Source organism: Oryzias latipes, chromosome 16 (genome assembly GCF_053564925.1).
Source record: "Oryzias latipes strain Hd-rR chromosome 16, Olatipes_Hd-rR_3.1".
Classification (NCBI taxonomy): Eukaryota; Metazoa; Chordata; class Actinopteri; order Beloniformes; family Adrianichthyidae; genus Oryzias; species Oryzias latipes.
This window is the reverse complement of record NC_136252.1, coordinates 17,744,444-17,762,500: the sequence shown is the minus strand read 5'-3', so window position 1 is coordinate 17,762,500 and position 18,057 is coordinate 17,744,444. Positions and strand designations below refer to the sequence as shown.

General features: G+C 39.6%; 3 protein-coding genes across 8 annotated transcripts in view; 1 reads left to right on the top strand and 2 right to left on the bottom strand.

Annotated features, from left to right (window-relative positions):
• Positions 1 to 1,453, top strand: part of fam83a (family with sequence similarity 83 member A) — a 3,943-nt gene extending 2,490 nt beyond the window's left edge. For 2 of the 3 annotated variants that reach the window (XM_023964302.2, XM_078933131.1), the window contains 2 exons: positions 35 to 159; positions 241 to 1,453. In XM_023964302.2, coding sequence (XP_023820070.1) covers positions 35 to 159; positions 241 to 1,318 — 1,203 coding nt within the window. In that variant the 3' untranslated portion in view covers positions 1,319 to 1,453. The remainder of the gene's footprint in view (positions 1 to 34; positions 160 to 240) is intronic. The other variant, XM_023964303.2, reaches the window with a different exon arrangement.
• A 54-nt stretch (positions 1,454 to 1,507) lies between these two features.
• On the bottom strand, positions 1,508 to 4,667 carry c16h8orf76 (chromosome 16 C8orf76 homolog). Of its 2 annotated transcripts, none has more exons than XM_023964304.2 (8): positions 4,466 to 4,667; positions 3,838 to 3,939; positions 3,446 to 3,589; positions 2,797 to 2,847; positions 2,544 to 2,688; positions 2,382 to 2,469; positions 1,953 to 2,085; positions 1,508 to 1,847 (listed from the first exon to the last, which is right to left on the bottom strand). In XM_023964304.2, the coding sequence occupies exons 1-8, from the start codon at positions 4,568 to 4,570 to the stop codon at positions 1,665 to 1,667; spliced, it is 951 nt and encodes a 316-aa protein (XP_023820072.1). In that variant the 5' UTR covers positions 4,571 to 4,667; the 3' UTR covers positions 1,508 to 1,664. The 2 variants fall into 2 exon arrangements, with proteins under 2 accessions (XP_023820072.1, XP_023820073.1); XM_023964305.2 differs by having other exon boundaries at positions 2,382 to 2,466.
• A 1,131-nt stretch (positions 4,668 to 5,798) lies between these two features.
• Positions 5,799 to 17,158, bottom strand: zhx1 (zinc fingers and homeoboxes 1). Of its 3 annotated transcripts, none has more exons than XM_011485097.4 (8): positions 17,020 to 17,158; positions 15,067 to 15,358; positions 14,473 to 14,948; positions 13,984 to 14,190; positions 13,437 to 13,652; positions 13,089 to 13,250; positions 11,637 to 12,851; positions 5,799 to 10,816 (listed from the first exon to the last, which is right to left on the bottom strand). In XM_011485097.4, the coding sequence occupies exons 2-8, from the start codon at positions 15,278 to 15,280 to the stop codon at positions 10,550 to 10,552; spliced, it is 2,757 nt and encodes a 918-aa protein (XP_011483399.1). In that variant the 5' UTR covers positions 15,281 to 15,358; positions 17,020 to 17,158; the 3' UTR covers positions 5,799 to 10,549. The 3 variants fall into 3 exon arrangements, with proteins under 3 accessions (XP_011483399.1, XP_020565735.1, XP_078789256.1); XM_020710076.3 differs by having other exon boundaries at positions 16,677 to 17,052; XM_078933130.1 differs by lacking the exon at positions 17,020 to 17,158 and adding an exon at positions 16,954 to 16,976.
• Positions 17,159 to 18,057: the final 899 nt, after the last annotated feature.

Here is an 18,057-nt window from a genome sequence, read left to right as displayed (position 1 = left end):
TAGTTTTGAAGCTAGTTGTTGTTTTTGTTTGTAGAAGCTGTCGGTGAGAAGTGTTCAAGGCCAGACTTACTGTTCCAAAACAGGAAGGAAGCTCACAGGTCAGATTGCTGAGAGTTTTATCATCACTGACGGCGCTGAGGTGCTCACAGGTTCATACAGGTAAGAAACCTTTCTGTTCAAGCTGTGTGAGAAAAAAGAAAACTGCACAAACTGTGTGTGTGTCTCCCCCCCCCATCACAGTTTCACGTGGCTGTCCTGGCAGGTCCATCGGAGTCTTGCTGTCCTCCTGAAGGGGAGCCCCATCAAACCTTTCCATCAGGAGTTTCACAGACTTTACTCCCGCTCTGAGTCGGTTGCTGGGTTTGTCACCTTCCTCCCAGCCCCACTCACTCCTCATCTTCACTCATCTACTGCAGCTCAGAATAGTGACGTCGGTAAGCAAAGATCAAAACAAACCAAGACGGTGCATCACTGGGAGGGTAATGGAGCCAGGAGACAATCCTGGACCAATTCAACAACAACCCTTTTGACTGGAGAAGCTCCTGGGGAAAATGGTGATAATCAGCCTCCTTTGCTGCAAACCTGTTTGGCCGAACCAGGAGCGAAGGGTAAAAAACAAAGTCCAGCGGTGGAAAAGCCACAGAACACGACGGCTCCTGATCAGACCTCCTCGAGCTTGGTTCCTCATCTCATCAGCTGTTCCATCAGTCCTGCAGCTGAGAAGAAGTGGATCAAAGAGCCAAATACTGCTTCCAAGTACGAGTGGCTACAGAAGAAAACCTCCAACCTCAGCCCCCTTGGCTTTCATGCGTTCAGACATTCAGGGTTCACTGAAGCCTCAAATAAACAAGGTCACTGGAATAAATTCAACTTTCAACAAAATAGAGAAGTTCCACCTGATAACTCCAACTTATACCCCGCCTTACAAGCAAATCCCATCCTTCAGTCTGCTTTTAGCAGTTCCAGAAGCCAAGCGCCCGGCCTGCTCAGCTCACAGCCCAACTCCGACTTCTCATGTCAACAGCCTGCACGGATGGTAACTCATCTCAAGACACAAGCAGAGCTCAAGCTGTATCTGCCAGGTCCAAGCGCCAATACCCCCCTGCAAACCCGCATGTACCAGCGGGGAAATCTACAGAGATCCAACTGGGCTCAGCAGAATTACCCATCTGTAGGCTCCAGAGATGTGGTGAGACACCACTCTTTCAGTGGCATTCACGTGACAGAACAGCTGGGGTGGAGGCCACTCCAGAGAACAGTGAACGCATCGCTGGAAAGAAGCAAGAGCATGAATGAGAGAGGCACAGCAGGCCACTGAGCGCAGTGTAGACTTCAAACGTTTGTGTAAATGCTGTTTACAGACTTTAAAATCACGTAGAAAAAGTCATAATTTGTCTGTGAAAATACACAGATTTGACAACGTAGATTTAAAATGAGCACATCTGCTCAAACATGTAGCATTCAGAACAGGGTTTCATAGTTTGTGTATTCATTATAAAAACTAAAAAACATTTCCATTTTTTTATTTAAAGCAAAAAAAAATGTGAGTTTTAAAATGTATATTTACAGTGCAAAAAACAATCATCTTTATACACTTACACATTAGAAACAAGCAAACCTTTATTTTAAATATTGCAGAATCTTTAAAACATTCATAGAAATGTTTAAGGTGACATGAGTGACTGCAGTGTTGTGGCTTTTTCTTCCCCGTTTCGGTCTGCAGCACATGTCAGTTGGACCTTGCTCCACCATCGCTCTCTGAAGCCTTGCAAGCACACGCTGGACAGGCTCTCCCCGTCCTGAAAGTCCTCCCTCATCTTTTCTGGAATCAGATCTTCTGACATCACCTGGGAGATTGGAAATCTGGAATCAGTTCAACTCACCTCACTACTTTACATTCAAGCAGACGGTTCATATTTCGGGAAAACAGGAATAAAAAGCAGAGCTCTCACCTCAGTAAGAGTCTGGAGTGTTTTTTCTTTAGGGTTTAAGCGCCGTAGCGCCTCCTCTGTGATCTCTAACGCCCTTCTGCTGCGCTGCAGCACAAAAGAGGACTGCTGCTGCCGAAGGACTCTTAACAGCAATCTGTGAAACGCAGAGAGGACATCTTCCTGATGAGCTCATCTCTTACACTCAATTTGAAAGTGCATTCTTCCAACTAGAAAAGTTAAAATACAAATTTGCTTCTGATAAGTCTCAGCAAGAACTTTTTTTTCTTCAATTTCTTGCACAAGTAAATAATAAATTCCCGGTAAATTCTGGAATCTGTAAATTCCTGCACTGAATTTCTAAGGGATCTGAGGAATATCTAAATGTGATTTAAATGTAGACAACAGGTACGTGTGCCGTTTTTGAACAGCACATGCGTCCACAAACTGTACCTTGTCCTGATGAAACTGATGCAGGCTTTGAGCCAGATCCAGTCCTTGTGGAGTTCCTCTTCCTCCTCTAGATGCAGACCCTCCACTGCTGCAAACAGATTACACTGCAGGCCAATGGAACAACACAGAAACAGCACCTAGAGAAATGATGACTCTGCTTACCTATGGCTGGGTTGGGGTCGAGTAGCTGCAAACACACCTGTCCTAAGCTCAGCCAGTGCCAGGGGTTAAAGGGAAGCAGGCTGCACAGCTGCTGCAGACAGGATATCTTTGATCTCACAGATCCAAAATGCTGATGTACGCTGACCTGCAGGAGAAACAGCCAGATTTTCCTCCTAAATGATTTCACAAATGCTCGATTTTGATGGAGCTACAATTAAACTGATGACATGATGGGTGAGTGCTTGATACTGACCTTTAGCAGCAGCAGACTTGTCAGGTGACAGGTGTTTGAGGCTTCTTTGCTCTGAAAAGTAAAATAAAAATACTTTTCAGATTTTAATATTTGAAAGTGTGTTTTAAAACTGGCATAAAATATGAGAAAGTATACTTTCCAGAGTAAATGATTCTCTTTAGTTCAAACTTTTTCTTAAAGCTGTCTTTTATGCCACCTACTTTCCATTCACATCACTGTCATGAATTTGTTGCTAAATGAATACCGATGTACAAGAAGCTTTTTTCAGATAATATACTTATATAAAGATCAAAACTTTTGCAAGTTTTATTAAGTTTAACTCTATAAATAACTGAGTTGCCTGTTAAGTACACCTTTTAATTTGAAAATCATACATTTTATACAGGATTAATATATTTATCTTAAAAAATGTTTTTAAAAAAATGATTTTAATATCTAAACTTATAGGTTTAAGCAAAAAAGGAACTATTAGTCATCTTATTGTCAAATACATCAACACCTATTTCTTCTAAACCTGTTTTCCACTTTATCTTATTGCACAAACGTAAAACATTTCATTCCATTTTCATCTGAAAATCAGGAATACAACGATAAAATGTTCCTTACAGCGTGTTTCAAAAATAAAGTCCCTATAAAAGAAGGCATTTACCAGTAAATCAACCAAGTCCAGAGCTCGGTCTCTCTGTCCTAGTTTGGTGCAGCATCGAGCCATTCCCTCCAGCACATCCCGCCTAATGGTCAGGTTGTTGTCAGCAATCCACTGCAGGCAGCTGTTGTACGCTTCTAAGGCTTTCTGAGGAAACAGAACAGGATGCAAACAATATGGTGGGTTTGCAGCTTTAACCTGCATGAGAGAGCATTTATTTTTTCCTCCTTTGGTCATGCTGCAATTATTTTTGCCAAATATGTTCAGAAATATGTTTACAGAGTTACTATTCCTGGTTGGTTAAATTCATCTCCTCTCTGTCTGTTCTTTGTCATTTTAGCAAACATTTGTGCGTTTAGTCAAAAGGTGAGGATCAAAGTGTTGGTTTTGTTTACCTGATAGTTCCCTTTTCTCATGGCCAGGTCTCCTCTAAACTTGTAAACTTTCTGTTTCTCTATTGCATCGTCTGTTTCCAAAGCAGCACCTTCACAAAACCACTGCGCAAAAGAGATGAAGAGCACAAACACCTTCAAACATTTCTCTACATGGCAGTCTTTCAATGGAACAGGTTGAGGACAAACAAGTATTGTAATGCCATGCTGCACCTTCCCCCCTTATTGACCTAAAGAAAAATTTATAGAAAAAGAAAAGTAAGATAAAACATGAGGTCTGCACAACATTTTTGTTTTGTTTCTGAAAATACTTATTTCTTCATTTTGATCTTATGATCCAACAAACGCATTCTCCTTCCTAATATGAGTGAAGCTTTGGAACTTAACGATGATATGGAATTTTATTAGAATAAAGAAATTCTTCACCAAGCAAACCTCTCTTTTTATCTTTTGGGCTCTTTACGTTTTTTGTTTTGAATAGTTTCATTTATCACAGCTGGAACAAGATGATATCTGGCTTATTCTCTTTTTTAACTAAGGTTTGCCTAATTAAGAGGTGACAAAAGTGTTAAAGTACCACAGCGTTGATGATCGTTTAATTAACGTTTTGAAGATCCGTTCATTCACTCACCTCTGCCTCACACATCTTGGGGTTATATGATGTCAGAGACTCACATACTCGGTCTCTGGCCTCCGAAAACACGGAGTCATCGAATGTACTTCCAAATATCTCCATCTGGAACAAAACAACAAACGAATACCTCCTACAACACTTCAAACATGTTTAGACGGACATACGGTCCTTCATCATCAGCTACACCACCAAAACATGAGCCCATATTTTAAGTTCCGGAAAGAAAGGTTCCGATTGGATTAAAAAATGATTTTATTATTATTATTATTAGTATTATTATTATTATTATTATTATTATTAGTAGTAGTAGTATTAGAATTCAAAACATTTACAAGAGCTATAATAAGAATGGCTATATAGACATATATATATATATAGACATATACATATATATATATATATATATATATATATATATATATATATATATATATATATATATATATATATATATATATATATATATATATATATATACATATATATATATATATATATATATATATATATATATATATATATATATATATATATATATATATATATTTTTTTTTTTTTTTTTTTTACATGACATTTAATATGTTCGATAGTTTGTCAAATCAAAGACCCAAACTATCTGGTCTAAAAGTTCTCTGCCATTAAAGGCCTTTTTTTATATCTTAATAAAATAGTTTTTTCCTACAATTGTTTAACTAGCAAAAACATAACACCTTAATCCTTAATAATCCTTTGGAATCAATTTCTTAAAGTCTTTACACAATTACCAAGAGGGCAAAGATAGTTTTTTTTTTTGCGTGTTTTTCGGAAAAAAAAACACAACTTTATTAGTTAATCCTCAGGTTAAAAGGAGGTTTAGCCTGAGATTTTATCAAGCGTAAACGTCTGTGTGTAATCTTGTTTGTTGTGCTCTTGATGTGTTTGTTCCTTTTGAAATATGGATACTTTTTTGTAAATGTATATCAGAAATCTGATCTGAAATTTATGTAGTAGATCCATCCACTAACAAGACTGAGAAGTATCTCTCGAAGAAAACTTGAAGCTGTGTTTCAGGAAAACGACAAATCAACTAAATTTGTTAAGAAGAAATATTTTGGTAGGCTTTAAGAAAAGAAAACATGAGCAAATGTAGACAAACTCAAGTTTTATTTATTTTATTCACAATGAGAAAATCAAGTAAGATTTCTTATTTACTTCTTTTTCATTAACCATTCTATAACTAATGCTGTAAGGTAACATTTAGACTTAGATTTAATTAATGATTCAAAAGGTTGGATTTTGATCATTTATAACAACCACTGAATGTTTTCAACACATGACAATCAGACAAGTGTGTTTTTCAAAGGATTTATTTTTGACAAAAACATTTGTTTTGTACAAGTGCACATCGCTTGATCCAAATTGATTGGGAATTGTCCTCAAACAATTAAAAAAAATAAATAGCTAACTTTTTAAAATCAAGTTAGAAATAAAGCCAAACAACAGCTGGGGGCGTTAAATCAACACTGACTGCTTTCTAAACCAATACTGCAGAAACACCGAACACATGCTTGTCATTCCGCCTAGTAACAACAAATTCAAACAGATACTTAACAGACTTCAGATGTACAGGGGACACAGACACAGAGCAACGCCAGTTTCAGCCGTTTTGTTGGGATTTTTGATCATACGCATGGCTGACATCACTTTTGTAACACTTCATGGTGGAGGACAGTTAAATAATTCAACCTATGTCTTCAAACAAAGTCAAAATATATGTAACATATTTGACAAATCTTAGTTTGAGCTGAATGTTTTCTAAAATATATCTTTGGAACTAATTGTAACGGCTGCCTCAAGTCAGAAAAAAAAGGAAAATATACAAAGAATTGAAGGAAAATACCCAATATTGTTTGATTCAACATCTGGGGGGCGTACATAAAACAAAAACACAATCGTTGTGAAATACATTTCACATCACAATTTTCAATTGAATGTTGTTCCTGTATAAATGTGACAGAGCTAGGGGAATAAGGAAAACATTGGAATCTGAATAAAACCTCCACCCTACTACCGGTGTAAATACGGGGAACACGTGAAGAGCACTGTAGGACTGTGGCAAAGTACACAAGTCGAATATATGAATGTACAAAAAGGGAAAAGTACAACAACTTTACAATACACGCATTCACAAGTCAGGATTTCAATAAAAATGTTTTACATTTAAATTAAGTCAGAGTTCAACCTTTAAAAAAAAGAATCTTTTTTGTTTTTGCTAAAGTCAAAAACTCTGCACTGAGCCATTCCTTACAGGTTTTTTATTTTTTTTTAAACATTTTGTTAGGAACTTCAAAATTACTGACAGAAATCTAAAGGGTTTGAAATGAAGAAGCTTCATTTATTAATTTTTATTGGTAGAGTAAAAAAGTCTACAGTTTGATTGTGGGTTGAGTTTATGGGCGGGCAGCTCAAGTTTTGTTAATTTTTCCTTTCACTAACGAAAAAAAAAGCTAATTAACAAATGTCTTTTGAGACATTAAGGTTGCCTAACATTATTTGGTGTCATTAATCAGAGACCATAACATGAACAGATATGTAAAAACTTGATAGATGATGTACCTGCAGTTGAGGACAGCAGGACTGCATACAATCCACTGATGAAGATCACAATGTTGTTTTTTTGTTTGCTCTTAGCTCAACTCCACAATATAAAGTAGTTTGCATTACAACTTTTGAATATAGAATCACAACTCAGTGAAAACAGTGCTGGCATGTATATAGAATTTATGAAAATACTTAGATCCTTTTGATATTTTTCTGGAGTCAACCTGCCTTCATGATTTTTAAAAAAAACCTGGAAATGTTTCCTTTAAAATGTTGGCATTTGTGACAAACAAAACAGAAAATCATGTTAAAGTTTTAAACATCATTTCGAAAATACATTGAGCAATTAATATGAGTTAAAATTACTTTTTTTTGTGTAAATGTGTTAAATAGACCTGCAAAATAAATCGCAAATTTATCGTTATCGCGATATCAAGTGGTACCATACCCATATCGCAAAAGACGGCAACATTTGTGTTAAATGCTTACCTCAAATGTGCTAAAACACTCTTATGGCAGCTTGAAGTGTTTAAAGAATCAAATAAATCCATTTATGCATTCGACCAATCGGATGAAGCCATGTTAGATGTTCACCTCCTATGTAGACGAGGGTTATTTGGAGTATAATTTAGGAGATGTTGACTCTTCTATAAGATATAAACTGTGGCAGTGAAATGGAAATGATGTTTTCGGTTGTTTTGTTATTTGTTCATGTATTACAAGTTATATCCTCATTGCAATATTGATACTTAATATCGCAAATCGCGAGTTTTCCTCATATCGTGCTAGTTTAAAAAAAAACCAAATGAATAAGGAACTTATATTTTCCTCTGAGTTGTGATTGTATATTTTTCCATTCAAAAAGCCATTGAGAAACACTGACAGGACTCTATCAAAGTCCAGTCTATGGAGCTGCTGCATTGATAGAACACGTAGAAGGAACAGCCAAGTATTGTGGAAAAAAAGGGCACAGAATAAAAGAGCGAGGCCATGATGCTTAGAAGTTTTAGAGCTAAACTACTCTTACTGTGGACTAGCTTAACACTAAGAGTGAACAGCTTATAAAAGGGTTTAAAATGCTGGCAGGTGACTGATCTCTGACTTTTCTTCAACAGTTTCACCTTAGTTTAGAAATCTGTTTGTCCCAGGCAGGAAAGGTACTCCAAACATGTCTCCAAAAGTCAAAAAACATCAAGGAAAAGGAACTAAAACTTGGCAAATTTGGACTTGGTAATAAACTGTAGTATAATTAAAGCTTTGGATGTAGTTCAGCCCAGAATATACTTCACATACAGCGTAGTACAAACAGAAGGAGCTGTTACTTGTCTGGGTTTTTGCAAACATGACACTTTCACATCATAAAGCTGTTAATTGGTGAAAAGGCTCTTGCTAATACATAAAGAAATGTCCATTTCTCACCTTCAGGTCCTAAAAACAACAAATTGAAAGTTTCTAAAAAAGATTTATTTTGACAAAATTGTTTCAAATTGCTGACAAGAGCCTTGTGAGAAAATCCAGAAACACCTGGAACAGCGAGGTGCTGATTTTTTCTTTTTTTAAAGATCTAGAAAAAGTAAGCAAACTCCAGTATGTAGGAATCTTTTCATATCAGAAAAAACAACTTTTTCTAGAGTCACAGTTTAGTTTGGACATGTATTTCTTTAGAAAACGATTTTGATTATCAAAGTCAAATAGGTAAAGTCCGTCTTAAAGAGGAGCACGCCATGCACACTAGCAGGTTTAAAGATAAGGCTTCAACAGTTTCCGACTACAGGAAGGAACAATAAATGAGACAGCAGCTGGTATGTTGTCTTATAGCAGTGATCTGTGAGGAAAACACAAACAGGGCGTCCATTGGAAGACTTTCTGCTGCAATCATCAGGCCTCACCGATTCTTTGAAGATCTTCAGCTTCCTAAACCAGCTTTTTTTTTTCTCGTTTTTTAAAGATCCTAACTATAAAAGCATGTCTGCATGTCAGTCTGTTGTTGTTGCAGGCAATTGTAGAGGACAAGGCATTGATAACATTTACAGAAATTGGTTTTTGGGAAGGTGCTGTACCATTTGTGTCACAAAACAAGACCAAAGACAAATTCCAGTCATTTTAAGGAAAAGATCAAGTCTCATTTTTTACATTAAAAGAGCAGCCTTTTGTCAATAATGGGGTTACAAAAGATGAAATTTGTACAACAGATTGTTCTTTTCAATAAACATCCATTGATGATCAAGTAAAAAAAAAGGCCAAACAATGGTTCAGTGTGTTTTGGTCTCTCAGAGCCATTTCATGGTTTAATGAGAGTAAGGTGGCTAATCAGGATTTATTCCACTCATTTTAAAAGTGGACAAAGTGCATTTTTCTTTTGGATTGAGGTGCTTCCTATGATTTTTTTTCCAGTGCAGAATCACATTTTAATTTAAAATGCTTTAAAACGACAAGGGTTTTGATTCAGAATTTTTTTTTTATCCACATCTGCCCTGGATCTGCAGCTGGAGCTGTCGTTTACAGAGTTTGGTCTGCGACTTCAATACTGCTTTCTGTGAAAACGGTGTCCATCTAGCAGTGGACATTAGTCATTGTGCAGTGCTTTGGCACAACAGGTCTATTGTCTTTAAATCTGCAGAAGATCATGTGGCACATCACGTTTAAAACCTGTGCATAATCAAATCAGATCATTTATAAATCATTATCACCGAGGGATGAGCAGGGTTCATATTACTACTTAAAAGCACAACTGTAGGCCTCCGTTTTTCACATCAAACAATGCTCAAAAATCTTCTGATTTGCATTATCTGGCACTTGAGATCACTTTAAAGGTGCTAGAAATAAACATAAACAAAACAACAAACATCCACTATCGGATATTTGACGCCGTCCTTGTGGACGCTGCTCAGCAGGGATCTCAAACGGTTGACACGCTTGTCACTTTTGAAAGTCCTTTTTCAGTGGTTTCGTGCAGAACGCGTGGTGAGACATTCATTACGTTCGAATCTCAACTTACTTGTAACATTAGAACACTCCTAACACAAACACATAAATAACCACACCCTTTCAGGTTGAATCCAGCAAGACAGGTAAATCTGAGGAGGACGCGCAAACGGTAAACTCCTCACAGGATCCATCACCTCTTCAGAGTGATGAATGAATGGATGGATTATTTAGTTTGGGGTAATTATTTGATCTGAAGAGTTTTTTTGTCATCGGTTCATCTTAAAGACTGTGAATGGTGAACTTTGACAACACTTTGTGTAACACAAGCCAACTTTCATCAGACTTTCTAACTTTTAGTAAAAGTACTGAAAGAGTGAGCTAAAGCTAATAGTCCACTTATTTAGTCACAGAGACATGTTTAAAAAAAACAATCAAATTAGGAATATTTAAGGTGACAGACAAGCCTATTAGGAGGGAAATAAAACACGATTGGTTTAGCTAAAAGTCTTCCAGCATGAATTAATGCAGATCTCCTCTTGTAACATTCAAGTTCCAACCTGCCTTCCGTTCTCACTAGTCTTCTGAAACGGACAAGGACTTCTTGACGCTACGCGACGGCTCCCAAACCTCGCTGTCGTCCGTGTCCTCACCGTCATCCTCTTCAGCATCATCGTCGTCATCTTCATCTCCCATCCCCGGGCTTATCCGCTCCTCGGTGGGCGCTGATGTCTCGCCTAGCTCCCCTCTTTTGTCTCCGTCTGCTCGCCCCGAGGCCAGCTCCATGAAGGGGTCGGCGCCCATATCCAAGCGTTTCTGGACCTCAGCGAACCACTCCCTCACCTTTAGAGACAGGAATATGTGTGAACCTGACAGCAGAGGTCTGGAGACATAACAACTCTACTCATTCATGTTTTTATCTGCTACTCCAATGATGTCAAATCAATATTTTATATCTAAAATTGTTGCCTTTGTATGTCAAGACATGAAAAAAAGTGATTACTTAAAAATAAAACACCTACAACTTCAGATAAACATTGGCACAATATTTTTTTTAATGCAATATTACCTATGAACTGAACTGAAAACCATTTTATTATAGAATTACAATAGAAATCAAGTCTTGGTGAGAAACCTATAATGAATTACCAATTAGATTGTGGTTTAGGCGTCTTTACTGATACTCAGGAAGTGTGGTTGCCTCTGTGAAAGCCAGAGTTTCAGTTTCCTGAAGCCTTCACACTAACTTAAAAAACACATCAGTAATTACAAAAAAAAAAAATCTATCTTTCCAAGTTAAGAAAAGACAATTTAGGCTGTTGTCAGCCTTTTTAAAGATAATTAGGCAAAAAATGCAAACAAAAAAACTCTAAAAACCAAGAGTTTTATTCTTAGATCACAGAGATCTGAGAGGAAGTAAAGGCATCAACATTTAAGTGAAGCACAAAAGAAAGTCTGAATAAGGAAGGAGAATAAAAAAGGACTTTTGTAGGTGTTGAGGTGAGCTTTGATGGATAGATTTGGAAGGGAAAGACAATTTAGCGATTGAATAAAATACTAAAACAGAGAAGAATGTTGCTCCAGAAAAAGTCGAATAGTATGAAATGCTAATTACTTCAACAAACTTCAATGTTATTAAGTGTAATTGAATGATATATAATACCTGTTCGTAGCTCATGTTAGTCTTGGTGACGAGCTCATCCAGATCCTGCTCATTGAGAAAGTGGTGTTTTAAGTAGTAATCCTTTAAAAAGTCCTTCCCGGTCTTGAATTTTTTAGACAGGGGGCATTTATAATCTGCACTTGAATGGCTGGATCTCTTTGGCTGCTTCCTGCTCCGGGATCGGCCCCAACCACGGTTTCGCCCACGTCTTTTGCGACCCCCGCCAGCCCCTCCCGGTTTACTGCCGCTCCCGCTGCTCGGCCTCTCCACGCTGCCGCTTTGGTACTGAAAGAACCACTTCAGGTTTCCGTTTTTCCAGGAGTACCGCGAGTCCCCAAACCAGCTGACGATGTAGGGTCGAGGAAGGCCACTCTCCTCCGACAGCTGGTCGTACTCCTCTGGGGTGGGCCACTGGGTCCGCACAAAGGCACATTTTAGAATATGGAGCTGCTCCGGAGTCTTTTTCGTTTTATCTCTCATTTCTTTCTTGCTGCACCCAGGCGGCCTCTTGCTGCAACTTCCTGGAGGAGTTTGGCTGTCCTTTCGAGATGAGGAGGCAGAGGGGGAATATGAATCTGCTTCCTCTGCCTCTCCTGTCTTTGTAGCGTCCGTCTTCCCTTTCCCTCTCCCGGAGTCTGGGAACGAAGAACTTGCAGATGGAACTTTTCGCCTCTCGCTGAACCAGGCGTCAATCTCCCTTCTTGTCAGTTTTGTCTCCGTCCTGAGTCGACTCAGCTCCTCGTCGGTCGGAGTGCTGCTTCTCTCAAAACTTTCCTCCAGCACCACAAGCTGCTCTGGAGTCTTCTCCTTAAACTTCTGTAGTGTGAAGTCGGGAAAAGGGTTCCATGTTTTGGGCCGTGACTCTTTTTCCTTGACAGGAGGAGTGTGTGGAGGATGAGGAGAAGCTGGCGTTTCATCGCTTGAGTCGATAACTATTGGGGTGTTGGCAGCACTGCTAAAGCTGCTACCTTCTCTCGGCCCTCCGTCGTGGAAAATGATGACATGACTGTTTTTGGAGTTGCGCTGGTTGTATCGGGTGTCGCTGAACCACTTTTTGATCTCCCCCTTTGTCAGGTTGGTAATTTTCATCAAGCGGGCAATTTCTGCATCTGTAACAAAGTGGTTTTTCATGTAGCTGGCCTTCAGCTCTCCCAGCTGCTCTTTGGATTTCTTAGGTCGCATGTTGAAGTTATCAGCACTGAGTGCCGAGTTCTCCTGAGAAGTAAAAAAAAATTGTTCATTGGTCAAGAGTCATTCATTAATCAAAAATATAACTGGAATTCCTCCGTACAGAAAGATAAAAGCGAAAATGATTACATGTCTGCAAAAGCCATGATGTTACAGGATTATCCAAGAGTGAAAGCCACCAGGACAGGCCAAATTCTAGAAATTATAAACTTGTTTTTTTTAACATCAACCACTCCAAAAGGGAGATTAAAGTCAGGTCCTTACCTGAGGAGACAGAGATGGAGGCTGGATCGTGGTAGCCCGTTTCAGTTCGCTGTTTGCTGGAGAAGGCTGACAAGATTTGGTGGCGCTCTGGGACTGAGTGGGCAGTCCCGTCACGGTCAGGGTGATAGGATTAGTCACTGGAAGAGGTCCACCTGGACAAACCTGCAGGATAGCAAACAGACAAATGTACAGTTCAGAAGGGCAACTTTAACATTAAATACTTCTGAGAAAAAAATGAAATCTCTAGTTAAATTTCCCTGGTTAAATACAGGACAAATCAAGTGCCAGTAAGGATGGTGTTAGGCTCCCTCCACCAAAAGAATAAAACAAATAGGTTAACTGTCTTACCTGTGTGAACATGAGGCCAGGCTGGCCAACTATCTGGCAGGTCTGCAGGATGGACTGCAGTCCATTAGCAGCAGCTGACAGCTGGTGTGCAGGTATGACGGTGATAGTCTGAGGCACGGTGTGGACCGTTCCGTTGAACTGTTTCCTCCTGGCCTCCTCGACTTCCTCTGGAGTCCAGCTCACGCCGTGCTTCAGTCGTTGGGCTGACAACCACACCTGTGCAGAGATCAAGCAAGAAAGAGCCGTGAAGACAAACTGAGCTGTTTTCAAACTAAATGAAATAGAAAAGAACATTTGAAAATCCTGAATCGGTGTCGGAAAAAAATAAGGATGTTTAAAGTAAAACTATGAAGAATAGTGGACAGAAAAACAAAACCAATTTACGGCATTTCAGTTATGGTTAGTTTTTGCCTCCTCCCCTATAATCCATACACACTGTTATGACAACAGGGATTATTCTTAGTAAAGGACATAAAGAGAACACCTGCTGCATGAAGAAATACAGGGTCCGCAGTCCCAAACTGAGGAAACTTTAAGAAGTTCTAACCTTTATCTGTTCCTCTGTGAACTGTGTCTGTGCTGCCAGGTTGCGGATTTCTGCCATGGAGGGGTAGGGAAACTTCTTGTAAGCACTGCAGAGGAGGGGGTTGGTGTCCATGGCTGCACTGTAGGAGGGGATGCTGCTAACAGGAATCAGCAGCTGAGGATGAGATGTTGCTGCTGCACTTTGTTGGGCCTGAAACGCAGAAAGGACCTGGAACAAAAGAAGGGATACAGATTGCAGCTGATGCTTCATAAGGATAGTTACATAATTACAGCCCACTATAAGGTGTTCCTCCTGACACAACTTACACAACTGCTACTGTGTTGACAATCTTTAACTTGTTAGTGAGAACACACAGTGTAGGAAAGTTTGAAGGTTTTGAAGCTTTTAATTTGAAAATATGGAGTGAAATGTCACATATTGGTTGCGTTTCTACATCCAGTTTTGCAGGAAAAAAAAACAACTTAGAAGAAAGTGGTCTTTGCACTCTACCTGTGCCAGGCCAGCAGGCACAACGGTGGGGTTTAAAACCGACGATTTTCTCTGCTGTTCTGATGGTGGACTGAACAGGAAGCTGCCTCCCCCGAACTTCACTGAGTCGTGCAGAAACATTTCCACGGGTGTCATGGGTCCCAGAGGGGCTTCTATTGGTTCCAGCTCTCCACCCAGCTCCCTCTCATCCGCTGCCGCCAAACCCTCTGCAATCTCATCGACAGACTTCAGGGACACTGCGATTCTCTTGGGTTCTGATTTGGTCCTCAACCTCATAATTGGAGTTTTACTGAGAGAAATGGCGGACATGGCAGCGGGGTCTGCTCCTCCTCCTCCTCCTCCTCCCCCAGGTGAATCCTTCTGCTGCTCTTGGAGAGACGGATCGGCACTTGAATCCTCGGGAGGATCTGCAGTTCCGCTCCTCAACGTACAGTCAGCCTCTTCATTGCATTCTACAGCGGAGACACTCACCTCATCTACAGGGGAGACACAATGAATTGTTTGATTAAAAGACCCACCTACACAAAGTTACTGAAAGGTTATTTATCCTTCAAGTTCACGGATTTGTAAAGTTTCTGAGCTTGCGTTTCTTACCGGCAGCAGGTGGAGTGGGAACAACCACTACAACCTGACCATGCTCCTCTGAAGTGGAGCCTAGCTCTTTTGCTTCCTTCACTTTCTCCTCTTTGTCTTCATCGTTTGCCTCTTTCTCCTTCACCCGATCTGTTTTGTCCTCTGCGGTCTCCGGCTCTAACACATCAGAAGGCAGCACCATGCATGGTGTGGTGGATTTCCGGCGACTCGACATTGTCAGACTGTGTGCTCCTTAGGAAAGAGAACTGCGGCAGGGCCCTGAAGGTTCACATGCTTGCTTATTCAAAAAGGTCTGGAATTAAGAGTTTATGAGAAAGCAAAAAAAACAAATAGGTCATACACATTCTATTTTAAACATTGACACTCAATGTTAACAATTGATGAATTCGTGAGTTAAGCTTACAGGTAACATGATACAGTTAATATAGTGAACCCAATGCACAGAAGCAAAGAAACAAATCCATTCATCCATTTTTTAAACCCACTAATTCCTGCTCAGGGTCATGGGGTTGCTGGAGCCTACCCAGCTACTGTTAGGCAAAGGCGGGGTACACCCTGGACAGCCAATCACAGGGTCACACACAGACAGAAACCATTCACACCTAAGAACAATTTAGAATCCCCAAATAATCTATAAAGCTTGTTTTTGGACTGTGAGGGGAAGCTGGAGTGCCCAGAGAAAACCCACGCATGAACAAGGAGAACTCCGCACAGAAATGACCACGCTGGGATTGGAACCAGGGCCTTCTCGCTGTGAGAGGACCCTGTTAACCCCCCCCTGTGGCCATGCAGAAATACAAAAAACCTTTGGCTCTACATCCATCATTCTAAAACAAGAGGCTATCCCAAACCTAAAAATGAAAAATAACGCTTGCTTGCAGGACAATTTAAAAAAACAAAAAAACATTGTATCATGTAAACAGAAAAAAAAAGATGTTCAATAATTGCGAATGAAAATCAGCATTTAATCAACCTCTTTAGACCTAAGAAAGTGGGATAATAGTACTTTAACTTTAACTACATCTGATTTTAATCATTCAATACCTTCACATGGATTTTAAACAAATGCTGGCATCAATTAAAAATCTTTTTAAAGAGTCTTGTTTTGAGACTTGTCCACATACAAAAGGCAGTCTCCCACACAACTAAAGTACAACCCTGAGCCTCCATCATGCACAGGAACATTCACACATTAACTGAGTGGGAGGACTAAGTGGTGTGGAGTTGATTCACCAAAGAAGGAGTTCTAATCAAATATTTGTTCATTATTGGTAGTAGTTATCTAATTTAATAGCTTTTATTATACAAATGACCGGGTTATAGCAAATCATAGCACTGTCAAACACATCTGCAATAGTCTTTATGTCTCATTACCTGCAAGTAGATTTTATTTCTTTTCGTCAAACATACTAATAATAAAAACTGTTTTCACAGCGAGGTTGTTTGAATCAGTAATTCCACGTCGTGGAGGTGTAAGCTAGTGAGTTATATTATTGACAGACTATGGTGAAAAGGCATCATTTGGGTCTGCATCATCATCATCAGGCGTAAACCCACTAGCTAGTGTTAGCCGGGCCATGTCGTTCAGGCGCGCGCGGCGGTAAACTTACGAGAACTACTGAAACGCGTGTTGCTACCAGGCTGAAGGGACGAGGCAGGACTGGGATTTCCTGGGTCTCGACCGAGCAGCCTCCAGGTTCTCAGCTTGGCATCTACCGGCGTTTCTGTCTCTCAGCTAAGCCCTCAGAGCCGCGGTTCTAGCGTCAACGTTCTAAATAAATAAATATATTTTAAAAAGAGGGTTGGTACCCCAGAACCCAGTCCGACCCGGTCTAAACGGCTCTCGTTTGCAGATGCTGAAGCGCCGGACATCTCTCTCAGTCTCACCTCGTCAGAACAGGTTATTTTACCGCTGAGGCGCGTCTTAGCTAAAGAAAACACGAGAAGTCAAACCTGGAGCGGAGAGGACGCATTCTGAACCCGTCTGTCCCGCCTCGTGCACTGACCCAATTCTCAGATATTTTTTAAACGGCTGATTTTTTTTTTTTTTAATAATCGAACGGCGTCATCATTCAATGTAATACGTGCTGACGTCATTCCTCGGCGACTTTTCTGGTCTCTCCAAACATTTTTGCTAAGTGTTTAAACAAGTTATCTTAATTTCTACCATTAGCTGGGGGGTTAGATCGGTGTTATAATAGTATAATATTCCTCACAAAGAGCAGACTCTGGAATGTCAACACAAAGGACTGTAAACACTTCTCACCCCGGCTGGCAGCCAAAATGTCCTTACATGACCCGCGAGGAGCCATGAAAAGCTACTTAAGGACACCGCTGACGCTGTAGCTTCACTTGCAGTTCAAATCAATGTTCAGATCCTGCATTGATTCATTTTTTTAAATCCCCATGTTTCTATCAACAAAAATAACCCCAAAACGCTGGATTTAAATGATCAAATCTATAAAGAACGTCTAACACACAGAATCCAAAGCATTCAAACATTTGATTAAAAATTGAATTGCGTCAATTAAATAATAGTTAAAGTAAATGTGAAAAAAAACTTTACCAACAGTTCAAACAAACTCAATTTAGTGAAAAAAGGGAATTATGAACTTTTTACCCCAGATATTGACCAAAAAAATAAAAAGTATTTTTGGCAACAAGGCCACTTGTGTAATAAGAGGAAAGCACATCATTTTATTTTTGTTAATGTCAGACACACTCCTGTTATGTCCCGACCTACACTAACGAAGTGCTTTGATATTCCACATAAGGAAAAGTCATCAGTAGGCATCTCATCCATCATTAGCTTGCTTATAAGGAGATATGCTCTACCACTTTGTCCCACCAAAAGCATCACAACACACATAGGGACGATCTGCTATTGGTATTCAAATTAAGCAATATATGATTATCCATCTGACCCACACTACTCTCCACCTACCTCCTACATTCCTCTGTGAATTAAAGACAGAACCAAGAAACAGGCAG

Excerpts from the sequence above, each read along its gene's own strand:
- zhx1 (XM_011485097.4), bottom strand. The coding sequence starts at position 15,280 with ATGTCGAGTCGCCGGAAATCCACCACACCATGCATGGTGCTGCCTTCT. Across the intron at positions 14,191-14,472 it reads TGCCTGCTGGCCTGGCACAG|GTCCTTTCTGCGTTTCAGGC; the intron begins GTAGAGTGCAAA and ends CTTTTGTTCCAG. Across the intron at positions 13,251-13,436 it reads CTGGCCTCATGTTCACACAG|GTTTGTCCAGGTGGACCTCT; the intron begins GTAAGACAGTTA and ends GCTATCCTGCAG.
- c16h8orf76 (XM_023964304.2), bottom strand. The coding sequence starts at position 4,570 with ATGGAGATATTTGGAAGTACATTCGATGACTCCGTGTTTTCGGAGGCC. Across the intron at positions 3,590-3,837 it reads TGAGAAAAGGGAACTATCAG|AAAGCCTTAGAAGCGTACAA; the intron begins GTAAACAAAACC and ends CTGTTTCCTCAG. Across the intron at positions 1,848-1,952 it reads CACTCCAGACTCTTACTGAG|GTGATGTCAGAAGATCTGAT; the intron begins GTGAGAGCTCTG and ends CCAATCTCCCAG.